The 12,400-nt window shown below is 40.5% G+C and overlaps 1 protein-coding gene across 3 annotated transcripts in view; it reads right to left on the reverse strand.

Annotated features, from left to right (window-relative positions):
• Positions 1-12,400, reverse strand: part of TMTC1 (transmembrane O-mannosyltransferase targeting cadherins 1) — a 243,731-nt gene that overhangs the window by 124,802 nt on the left and 106,529 nt on the right. For all 3 annotated transcript variants that reach the window (XM_053661849.1, XM_037144874.2, XM_037144873.2), the window contains exons 6-7: positions 3,836-3,917; positions 2,154-2,257 (exon numbers count right to left, since the gene is read on the reverse strand). In XM_053661849.1, coding sequence (XP_053517824.1) covers positions 2,154-2,257; positions 3,836-3,917 — 186 coding nt within the window. The remainder of the gene's footprint in view (positions 1-2,153; positions 2,258-3,835; positions 3,918-12,400) is intronic.

Below are 12,400 nucleotides of genomic sequence, written 5' to 3' on the forward strand. Positions count from 1 at the left end.
TTGAATCTGATCATGCCCCTTATTATACCAAATTACATCAAACACCGAAAATGCTGGAATGTGCTAAGTGATACCACAAGCTTGCAGTGTGCAAAATCCGGGATGATGCAGATTCCCAGGAACAAAGGATGGCAGTTTCTTCAACAACTAATGGGGGCGGGATGGGGGTAGGATGCGGGTAGGCCAGGTGACAGAAGGAAGAGGGACACCGATCAAATTATAAGTCTTGAAAGACGTATCAAACAAAGTGCAAATTTTGTTTGAACGGTAATTCAGACAAACAACTATTAAAAATAACTAATCATGAGACAAAAAAATTGAAACACTGATGGTATATATGATATTAGAGAACTGTTCATTTTTAAAGTATAATAATAGTCTTATGCTTCTTTTTTTAAAAGGGTCCTTGTCTTTTAGAAATATACACTAAAATATATACATATAAATGGAGATGATATCTGGTATTTGCTTCAAAGCAAGGAGAAAACGTGGGCAGGGGTATGAAGGAAACAACCGGCCGCGAGTTATGATTGTTGAAACTGGATGAAGGGTATGTGGAGAGTCTTCACGCCATTTTCTCCACCTTTGCACAAATTTGATATTTTCCATAAAAAGCAGTATTTTTTTAAACTGGTGGAAAAGGCAAAAAGAGAACTGAAGCAGGAATACTTCATTATATTACATCTAGCTGCAGCCTGACTGTGAAGCAGCTGCAGATGCTCTGCAGAAGTCTTTATTGGGATGTTCATTCCATGTTTGCCCTTGTGCTTCAATTTATCCTCAGTTTCTTATATTTCCTCCTCTTATAATACCTTATTGACAAAAAGCAAACATAAAGAACATTATTTTTTAAAAGTTAGGATTTCAATGTCATTAGATTTTTTTAAAGGTTCATTGTGACTATTTACATAGACTGTAACCCAAATAGGTTCAAAAGGTAAACCACAGACTAAAAGCAACTTTCCTTCCTATAACAATACATATGCATTACAAGGGTAAGTTGATAGTTTTGTGGTAAATTAATAGTCATCCCTCAAAAGAATAAGCCAACCTTCAGGTTGACTACCATATGATTTCTTAAGGTATATGCAAGATTTTTAAAATGCATGTACATGTTGTAAGTAATGAAAACAACTGTGCTATAATACCTACTATAAAAATGGTGTAGTTAGTTGTGAAGGTATCCTTTTTGAGTGGAAAATACTTTTTAAAGAAAGGTAGAAAACACTGGGATCAATAAAAAATATATACAAAGCAAAGAAAATGAAAAAATTACCAATTAATACATATAAGGTAAATGAATGAAATAAAGCAAAGATCACTACCCTGGCATAAAAACAGATTTCAGCAATGTGCTGTCCCTAAGAAATACAACTAAACCAAAATAGAAATGGCTAGATGAGCCAAGTTTTAATTCAGGACTATCTATCATTGCAAAGCTCCCAAAACTGAACGTTATTATTATGAAAATAATATTAGATGTTAAGTACATAAAACTTAAAAAATTTAACAACAGGGCATGATATGTTTAAATATTACAGCAACAATATATCCTGAAGAAAATATATTAATATTGTCAAATATAATTCTATCTGAACGCCTCAAGCAGAATATCATGGAAGACTGAATAGATAAGGTATTAAAAATCTTCTCCATGAGCCAGATTCACTGATCAACATCCCTTCTTGATTCAGTGCTTCTAAACCTCTTCCCGATGCATGGTGAGATACAATTAGCTGTATCTTAGCAACAACTGTTGTTCATTGTTGTTTGCCACTTCAAACCTCCCTGCACATGTTAAGCTTACAAACTGTTATGATGTCCAATCAACCTCCACACCACTCTGTGTATTGTTCTATAACATTTCCCACACGGGTCACTGACTAGATATTTATTATGGATGATAAGTACTCAATAAAATGCTCATTGAATAAACACATGCATCTATATACACCATTATGAAAACAACAGCAATGATATGACAAAATTGCACCATTTTTTGAAAAGAATTCCAAATGTATAAAAAGCTTATTTTTCCCCCCACAACCTGAACAGAACACCAACCCTCCTCCTTTTAAAATCCAACTTATCATTTAAGATTACAGAACAATTTAACGAACACCAGGTAAAGTTACAAGTGTATTTCCACTCACCTTGTAAGGATGTAAGGCGAAAATGAAGCCGGATTATCTTGCTCTGAAAAGAGGGGCATAGACCCTCCCATTATCCAGAGACGGAAGTACAACACCACAATCACCTTCGGGGGGGAAAGAAGGTTCAGTAAGAAACCCATCACGTGCGGGGGCAAGACCCACCTTTCTGGGGGATATTTCCAGATGCTTTACAAATATTTTGTTTTGCAAACACTTTTTCTAGTGAGCATTTCTATAAAATTCTAACATGTATGATGAGTTGGAAAAGTGGAAATAGCAGGGGAGGGAGGGGAGTGAATAATGAAGGTCAGGAGGGAGCAGCAAGCGAATTCCCACCAACAGCTGTCGGTATCACACACTTACTAGGACATGTACTAGGTAACTTACTGGGAAACTGTGAGACCCAGGAATTGAACCTGTGCCATTGGTCTGCACTGGCCAATTTCATAACGATCCCGCTCACATAACCTCAAAAAAGTTAATTTAAATATCATGGGTAATACTGCTGCATCTTGAATGGACACATTTGGAAATGTTACAACTCTTGAATTCCACGAAGCAGAACACTCACGAAGAGTTATTTCAGCAACCCCAGGGAATGTTTTTTGTGACACCCAATGGGATTTTATCACTAACTGGTGCTATCCTGCTGCAAAGATACTGGGGAATTCTTTACAGACATGTTCTGCCCCCTCTTCTGAAATTCTCCAGTCAAAGCTCTCTACCTCGTTCAGGCTTTTCATACTTTTCTTCTTCCATAAACATACTTTTGGGTTGAGGAAAAAAACTTACATTGTTAACAATAAATTCAGAGACATTTTCATAAGTTTCCTGTCAAACCTTATTCTAAATCTTGACGGGAAATTTATGAGACACAGCAACAGCATAAGAGATTGGTCTCCTAATGTCCTTGAATAGAAACATCCAACAACATAAAAGGATGATTAATGTGACAGTCACCAAGGGCGGCCACCAAGAATTCCTAGCAGCCTCCTTTGTCCTATCAAGAAGTGGAGTCCATTGCCCTACCTGCTTAAATCTGGGTTGGTCTACTGTCTTGCATCAACCAGCAGAAAGTGGGAGAAGGCACACTGTGTCAGTCCTGGGCCTGACCCCACGAAGGCCCTGCACCTTTCGGGTTGTTCTCTGAGAACCCAGCTGCCATGCCGCAACAAAGGCCTGGCGGTCCTGCTAGTGAGAGCGGCCACAGCGAGGGGCCTAGACAACGAGATATCACAGAGAGACCACCCAGCCCAGGTGACAGCGGCACCGATTTAAGTGACCCCAGTAAAAATCATAATGAGCAGAACCATCCAGCTGGATGCTGCCCAAACTATAGCGCTGAGGCCAGGCATATGGAGGTGGTTGTTTTAAGCCACTCCACTGTGGGGTTATTGGTTTGCCGCCATGGATCACTGATATAGTCGGGGGTGACAACTCGGCAAAGGCGACTCAGCACCAGCACTCTGAAAGGAACTGGTAAAATGCCGTAGTTAGCACTGTGTGGTGGCGCTCGCATGTCCCTTCCAATGCTAACATTTCTGGCTTGTTAACTCTTTGACCCTGACATCAAGGTGTTAGACTCTGTTGCTGATTCTATTAAGTAATCTGGATCATGTCTCTGAGCTAAGTTAAAGTGAAACACCCCTTGTCAGATATTTCAGAAGCATATATGTACTTACGTAACTTATGACCAAAATGGCCCTCTTCAAGAATGGCCTCATGGTAAGCAGGAAATTTCTGTTACTGCTTGTTGTCAGATACCTGAGAGAGAAAAGAAAAAAACCTTAAATAAGTGCCACAGTCAATCACACATCGACGTTCTCCTCTCCATGTGAACATGATGCAGGTCTGAGAAAGGCCGGAAAAGACCGAGTGTGGGCTCCAGACTCAGACCACCTGGGTTTCAACCCCCAGCTCTGCTGCTCCCTTTGCAGAAGACCTTGGGCAAGTTTTTGGGCAAGAAAAAAAAAATTTATTTTTCTCTCCTATAAAAGAGGGTATAATAATAGTATCTACTTCACAGAAAAATTATGACCCATAAACGAAATAATACATGGAACAAGATCTACTAGCACTGTTAGCTCTAAACATGACTGTCCTATCTACCCCCAATAAGCCAGGCACTCTGGCAAGTATACCTGTCACAGGGCTGACCTTAAACAAAGCAGGAGTTTATTCACCTATGCAATTTGAGAAGGACAATGTCTTCCAGACACAAAACCTTTCACAAATGTCTTAACCCTGAAAACCGAGGGTGCCAAGGCTGTGTGAAATTAAGTCATTTATCCAAGGTAACAAAGTCAGTAAGCCCTGGTGGTGGGATCAGAGCTCGCCCGCATGCAATGGATATTTCTCACCAGCCTATGGCCTTTGGAACCAAATTAGGCATAAGAAGGCCGACTTCTAGTGGAGCGGGAACCTGCGCAGACCCTGCACCTGCCGCAGGGCGCGCGTGTGCAGGGGGAGCTCCGCACGTCCACTCAGAGGACACGCACCTCACTCTGCCGTGTATAATGTGCACCTACACTTGCGGCCCAAACTTTCAGGATAAAAAAAAAAATCTCCTGTTTTAATATTTTAATTCCATTTTGTATTTATGTATGTTTAGGAACAAAACCAATGATTGTATTCCAGGGCATTATTTTGCATACAGATACCATTACTGCTTTCTAGAGTTACACTTTTAACACATAAGCACAAATGAAAGAATTAAAATGCTTAAACAGAGGTGGAGTTAGTACTACCCATGTATAATGCCCGTTCTTATTTTTCCCTCAAAAATTTGGCCAAAAAGGTGCTCATTGTACATGGCAAACTATGGTGACCAGCTGGCTTTAATAAAGACAATGAAAGGGAAGCAAGATGTGGCTATTAACAACCCCCTAGGAAAAAACTAAAGCAAGGCATTTTCACCTACAAGCAAATTTCTGTATTTTAAAGTACAGAATGGAAGGGAAAAAGTCAAATCAAATGGCATCATCCAAGCAAGCATTTTCTAACTTATCCTTATTTCCCTTACCCGATTTCATTTTTTTCTATTACTCTTTTTAATCCAATTTCTCCTCAAAGAATTTCTCCCCAGAATGCCTTAAAATTTACATTTGAATAAGGTCTTCTTACACTTACACAATGGGACTGTTCTATAGAACAGAGATCCTTTTGTAAAACCTGAGTGGGTTGGCATCAGAAAGAAATGCCCACCTTTACAACTGCTTACAAAATATATGTAGTTCTTCTGTTTTGTTTGGGCAGATAAAAAATATGTCCAAATGGCACTGTAAGGACATAAAAAATACGTCCAAGTGTCACTCAAGAGGCAGGTCTTTTCCTTTTTGCTTCCCTTTTCCTTCCCTGGCTCAAAAATAGCTGAGAATCTGACCTTTCATGTATTGAATGATTGGAGAAAAGGTGAGCCCAAAAAACTATACTGAGTCAGCTTTTAGCAATTTCTGGACTGAATCCATCCTCAAGTACTACATTTAAATCCTTTCTTCTCACTTAGCTCTGAAAAGAGAGCTTGGCAAGCAGGAAAGCTAGGGACACTGTCGACTTTCACAACACAGGTGAAGCACTCAAGTCCTGAAACAGGCTTCCGGGAGCCCACCACATCCTCAAGCTGTCCGCGAGCTTTTGTGTATGTTGGCATATGGGTATGTCCCTGAGTCCAATTCCTTAGCCCTAATCTTCACTGTTAACTTGGTCTGTGATTTCAAAAAGATTAAATCCCTGCTAAGCATGCTCTCTCGGCTCTGCCTGTATCATTTTCAGAATAACTCAACAAAAACCAACCTGGGATATTTCTGCTATTCCCTTACATAAGCTAAATGGCTGCAGAGAGGGGAACAGCGGTGTGGGAGGGCGAACGTGCTGGGGAAGGTTGGAGTCACAATACATCTGACTGGGGAGGGGGGCTTCTTGGCTTGGTCTGCTTCTGGAAGCTTCATTTCTCAGATTCCCTCAGTTACTGGTTTATTTTAACACAGTGTAACACTTAGGAGTGGTTTCCTTTCCATAAAACAACAAACCACAGGGTTTAGGAATTTTTCCAATGGTAAATTTTGGTAAATTCATATTTTGTTTCACTGCTAGCTCACTATGATGGCTATTTCAGTGAGTTATATTTATTTTACCCCTTTGTTTAGAAATCCTTCCTCCATGAGAAATTCCATTTCCTTTTAGGCACCAAATAATTTACTCTTAAAATGCAGCATCCTAAAGCAATGGGAGCCAAGAACGATACAGAGAGCACTGGTTGACGAAATGACCTTCTTTCAAGTCTTCTATTTTTAGTTGCTTACCAACATTAAACAAGGAAACATGCCAAAATAACGTGGCCCCCTTTTTGGCTAAACACAAGATCAGAGGCTGAAATCCCTAAGCTCACACGAGGAGCACCCCAAGGGCACATGCCTTCCTCTTTCTCCCACGCACAACAGAACTTGGACAAGGGAATTGACCCCATTCATCCAGCACCAATGTGTGGTCTGTGAAGTAGACAGAAACAATAGCAAGTACTAACAATATTAACGGTAATAAAAATAGAAAAGAATTAACATGTGCCTAAGTGATTACACTGCAGCAATTTATTTACCGCTTACAACAATTCTATTGTTGGCAGAACAATTCTATTGAAATGGAACATTCTAATTCCTTTTTGTTTTGTTTTTTTTACAGAGAAGACCAAAAAATTAGAAGTAATACTTAACGATTGTATCAGATTCTGTCAGCTTTCATTTCGACCACAAACTAAAGTATCTGAAGGTGTCTTATAAGGGACTATGCAAATACCCATCACTGACTTATTTTCCCAGGAAGCTAGAGAAAATCCCAACAACAAAATTAACAACAGAGGAAACCACTAGAATGGAAACCAAGGGTCCGGTGTTCTATTCTCGTGCTTCCCACTCCTCTGTTCTGTGACTTGGGGCAAGTTCACAGGAGCTCCTGTTTGTTTGTTTGTTTGCTTGTTTGTTTATTTTCCCTTATTGATAAAAGTTGGACTAAGTGGTTTCACAGTCCCCTTCAGGTCTGAACTATCATTATATTTGGATGTTTCGCCAACTGATGACATCATAAATGACAAAAGAAGAAAAAGAGAGAAACCTACTAAAATTTTTTTAAATGCTTAAGGAATTAGGAAGAAGTAAATATTAGTTGATCACCACTTGAGTAGACCCTTCAAATTTGCATATGAAAAAATACTTTGTCTTGTAATTTTTTTTATTAAGGAGATATTGGATTATCACATTATATTAGTTTCAGGTGTGCAACAGTATAACTCAACAACAGTATGTACTACCTTACGCTCACCACCAAAAGTCTAGTTTCTGTCTACGTCACACAATCGAGCCCCATTACCTGTTTCACTCCCTTGACCCCATTTCCCTCTGCCAACCACCAATCTTTGTCTGCCTCTGTAAGCTTGTTTTGTTTTCATTTTTATATTACATCTACATATGAATGAAATCATATGGTATCTGTCTTTTTCTAGCTAACTTACATTACTTAGAATAATAACTTCGAGGTCCATCCAAGTTGTTGCCATAAAATATTATTTTAACATAAGTTTGGGGAATTAAAAAAGAGTCAACAGGCCCAAATTGCAGTCATTCTGGGTTAAGCCCACATCACCAAACCAAGAATTAACACCACCTAACTTAATTAGAGTCTCAACCTCCCCCGGGAGTGGAATATTAAACCAGTCCATCAGGTCAGCACCAGTTGGGTAATCTGCCCGAGAGAGCCCCGCTGTCCTCAAAGGAAGACGACACAAGCAATCCGTTCTTTGGTAGGAACCTCCTAGCCCCACACTTTCTGCATACGAAAGTCTTTCATTTTTATGCAGCTCCCACAAATTCCTTCGTACGTACTTGCCAGGTGGGAAACCACCTGATTCCACGAACCAGTGCATACAGGCAATCTGATCTTTAAGTACACACAACTGAAATTTCTTTAAACAAGGATACTGGCATTATCAAATTCTGTGTTTTTAACAATTGGTGATTTTAGGCAAACAAAAGCCAAAGACCACGATTCCCCAAAGTGAATGTCCTGAACAGTGCTCCTCTACACCCAAAACTTCCTGGTTTTCCGACCCCAAATTTTCTGACTATTAACATCTGCCTTTTCAGTTGATCATCTTTAAAAATCAGAGTTAAATATGACTCCTTCCTTAAGGGCACCCTCCGGAGCTCCTCGGGCCTCAAAGCCAAATGAGAAGTCCCAGCCGAGCCCAGGACAAGGAGCGCCCAAGCACCACCCAGCCATAATCCTGAAAGTTCCATGAATGCTTATTATTTTAAGTCATTTAACTTTGTTAATGCAGAATTATTGTGTCAACAGATAATCGACACTTACAGTAGGATGATCAGTAAATGCTTAAGGACCCAAATAGAATTTTAAAAATACCTAACTGCCTCCAATCTGCTTTAGCAGGAACGACATGAGTAGAGTAGGAACCCCAGGTGAGGTACGAAAGGCCACCAGGGTGAAAAGCCCCAGCTGCCTAGTAACAGACAACTGTAGCTGTGACCTCACCCCTCGGGTGCACTTCCCTTCCCTAGTCTATCACTGGTCATGTGGTTTAGACCCCTGACTTTTCATGTTGCCGGTCATGTGGTTTGGACCCTCTACTGACCTTTCCTCCCTGGCAAGTTGATAGTCATGTTGTACCCCTCCAGAGGAGGAATAAGGGGGCTGGAGAACAGCCTCGTATGACTCTCACACAAGCCTTCACATGAGCACTTCCTTAAGCATTAAGCCCAGTGATAACGTCTAGGCCTCAGCTGTGTTTCAGCTCCAGGCCCAGGAAAGCAGCAAGTCCAAGCAGGGTGATTCCATGGCCGACATCAGGACCAGGTGCAATGATTGATGAGCCCCTGCCCTGGTGCTGACCAATCAGTGAAGACCATGACTCTGAGACACACCTGGAAAGCTGAGGACTGTTCTATTGAGATCTTCCCCTGAGACCTCCAGATAAAAGCCCTTAAGATGAAGGACCCAGCTCACTCACTCTCTCTCTGGAGCGTGCCCCTGCCTTTCCCTCTCTCCTTCCCTCAGGCACATTTTCTTTGCCTTTCTTTCTCCTAAGCTCCAAGGGCCCTTCTTTTGTCTCTATAACTTGTTTCCTGAGTCCACACAGCCCAGCTGGCTCACTTCTTCTACTGGTGTGACTTTCTAAAGAAACTTTTGCTTGTATTTGAATTCCTTGCCTCTGAATTCTTTTCTTAGCCAGACTCGAGGACTGAGGTCTAACATTCTCGTACAGGTTTGCCATTAACAAATCAACCCCCTTTCTTTTTGGACCCAATGCTACATCAGGGTCCAAAATAAGAATGCTACTTCAGTGGTACTGTGTCCCTTACCTTAAATCCTGGTGGTTTAAATGAAGACATTGTATTGCACTTTCCAGCTCTTCCCAGAACCTCCTAAAACCTGATCATTTTTGCCTTAATACAGCTTCAGTGGCGCACGGCTCAAATACAAAGAGCTGTTACTGTTTAGCACTGTACCAATAAAATATAAAAAGCTATATACCAAATTCCTTCTAGAACATTAGTCATACTAATTTAATTTCTCCTGCTCTATCAAAGTAATAAAGGAGATCAATAGTCACATACTATGACCGGAAAAAAATTGAATTCAAAGCTTTTTAAAAATCTGCTGCTCTTTGAAACACAAGGACAAGATTTTTCAGTTGACCACAGTAACAAAGATGAAGCTTACATTAGAAAAAGATTATAAGCTTAACAAAAGCAATAAAGGAAATTTAAGTGGGGTTGGGTTCTCTCTTTAATGCATTCTCCTTGAAACTATAAAGTGCTTCATCTAAATCTTAATAACCAAAGGCATTCTACAGAAAAGCAGAGCGACCTCTGATGTCTTCTTTGATATTTAAATGCAGATTTTGAAGAGAAGAAACTATTTTAAGGACAAGGATGCATTTCTCAGTTCTATCTACTCAGAAACCAGAACTGACTCTCAATACCCCATTCTGTGGCTGTCATAGAATTCTCATCCATAAATTTTAAACTCTTGACCAGTATGTTATAATGCTTACAAAGGAATATTTACTTAAATTATCACATATAAAAATGGTGGAAATAAAGTCAGAGAAGACACAAGGGAATACGATTTCAGTTCTCTTAGGCTTTTAAAAATCAAATTTAGAACTGGAAGGACCCAAAACAACTCAGGTAGTTTTATAGGTGGAAGAAAATACGGTATAGGAATGTTAACTGACTTGCGAAAGGTCACAGTCCTTCAGTGTCAAAGGCCAATGAGTTTAAGCTTCATTAATTTAGTCAGATGGCCTAATTTTTATTGTTTCTATATATAATAGCAAAAATTTAGTTTTGGTGATATCACCCTTCTGTCCTTAGAAGTCCTAGGTAAATTTCGATTCATTAATTATAGGGAATACTTTATACATTTAATATATGCTAGTCATTGTGCTAAGCACATTACCTTTTTAATATTATTTAATCCTCATACCAGCTCAGTGAGTCTGAGGCAGGAGATGGTCAGGAAGGAGGAAACTCTGAAGGTGCCCTAAGGCTAAGATAAAGGACATGGATACAGGACAGAGACCCTGTTCTAAGACTGGTTGCTCCCGCTTTCTGGAAAAGCGCTGAATCACAGTGAATCATGACTGCACCTGTGCAGAAGATACGCCATGACCCCTGCTTCATTGTAATAGCATTGTAGTAAATTAACCTTGTGAGACCCCTTTCTCCAGTGGCCAATCAAAGAAAACCATGGAAGACCACATGCACAGTAGCTTTAAAGTAATATCATTACTTGTACATGTGCAATAACCTGTCTATAGGGCAAGGCAAACTTTTAATTATTGAACCTCTGCTTTTTTCAACATCCTGTGAATGTCCTTCCTTCTCCTTGAACTCTCAAGGTACTTTACCTTTTAGCTCTGAATGCCATATGAACCTCATCATCCCTTTCTGTCTCTGGAGTTCTCACATATGTGGGGTCTTTCTCTCATGTAAGGGGGCCCATACATGAGCCCATGCGTGCATATATAACCAAATTTGCTTATTTACTCTCATTAACCTGTCTCATGCTCATTTAATTATTAGATCAGCTGGAAGAACCTAAAAAGGAGAGAAAAATTTGTTCCTCCTCAACAAGTGAAAACCGTGAGCTTGAGACTGTTCTAAGCATACGTATTAATTTTTAAAACACACAACAGGAAAGAACAACTATGAAGCAGGTGTCATTTCTATCCTTATTTTACAGATGGGGAAACTGAGGCATAAAGCAGTGAATAAACTTCCCTGGGATCACAGAGCCAGTAATTAGCAGAACTAGAACATAAACCTATGCATCTGGTTCGAGAGCCAGAACCCTCAACACTACACCACATGGCCTTTCTGTACTTCCTGCACTGCCCCAAGGAGTGCACACGATGAAGGTAAAAGAAGAAATCATCATGGGCTGGAAAATGAAGAGAAGTTGCAGGGAACAGGTAAGGCCTGACCTGGGCCTGGAGGACAGAGAAGGCGAGAGAGGGAGAGAGCAGCGGAAGCCAAGAGGGGCCAAGAGTACGGGTGCCCAGGCCAGTGCGCAGGGACTGGGGTGAGCACAGCCCACCTCGGACGATGAGACTCCCTGCAAACACCGCAGGCAGCCCCGTTCCCTTCCCCGGGTCACTCCTCACCGTGTTTCAGTCAAGTGCCTCAAATCTAAATACAGGAATGTTGAACTAGAGCTGCAAAACCCTGAAAATTTAAACAGCCATAGATTGATGTAATTCTGTCTCCTGTTTACTCAACCACAAAGGCAAAGTGACCTAGACATGTCCTTTTCCCCTAAGCCTGCCCGAGTCCTCACCGGGTGTCCCCCTGGTCAGTAGGGCCCTTTAGATACCGTGGAGGAGAGAGGGAAATTGCACCCTCCCCTCAGCCCCTCTGGAGTTCTTATGACTGGACTAACAATAAAATTGACACAAAACCAGATTAACAGGAGAAAAATCCAATTCAATATATACACCCAGGAAATCATAAGTGATGCTCAGAGAAATGATCAAAGCAGAAAGTTTTTTATACCATTTAGACAAAGAAACAATAAATTTATGAGGATATGGCAGGACAATGAAAATTAGGTTTGAGTATTCATTAGTAAGACACCTAAGCGAAGTTTTGGTTTGGGCGGTAAATTATTAAAGAAGTGACAAGGTTTGTTGATACAGACTCTTCAGCCTTGAATTCCTTAACTTTGGTTGCAAGGGT

The sequence above is a fragment of the Artibeus jamaicensis genome, unplaced genomic scaffold (genome assembly GCF_021234435.1).
Source record: "Artibeus jamaicensis isolate MK-2021 breed Jamaican fruit bat unplaced genomic scaffold, CSHL_Jam_final contig_233, whole genome shotgun sequence".
Classification (NCBI taxonomy): Eukaryota; Metazoa; Chordata; class Mammalia; order Chiroptera; family Phyllostomidae; genus Artibeus; species Artibeus jamaicensis.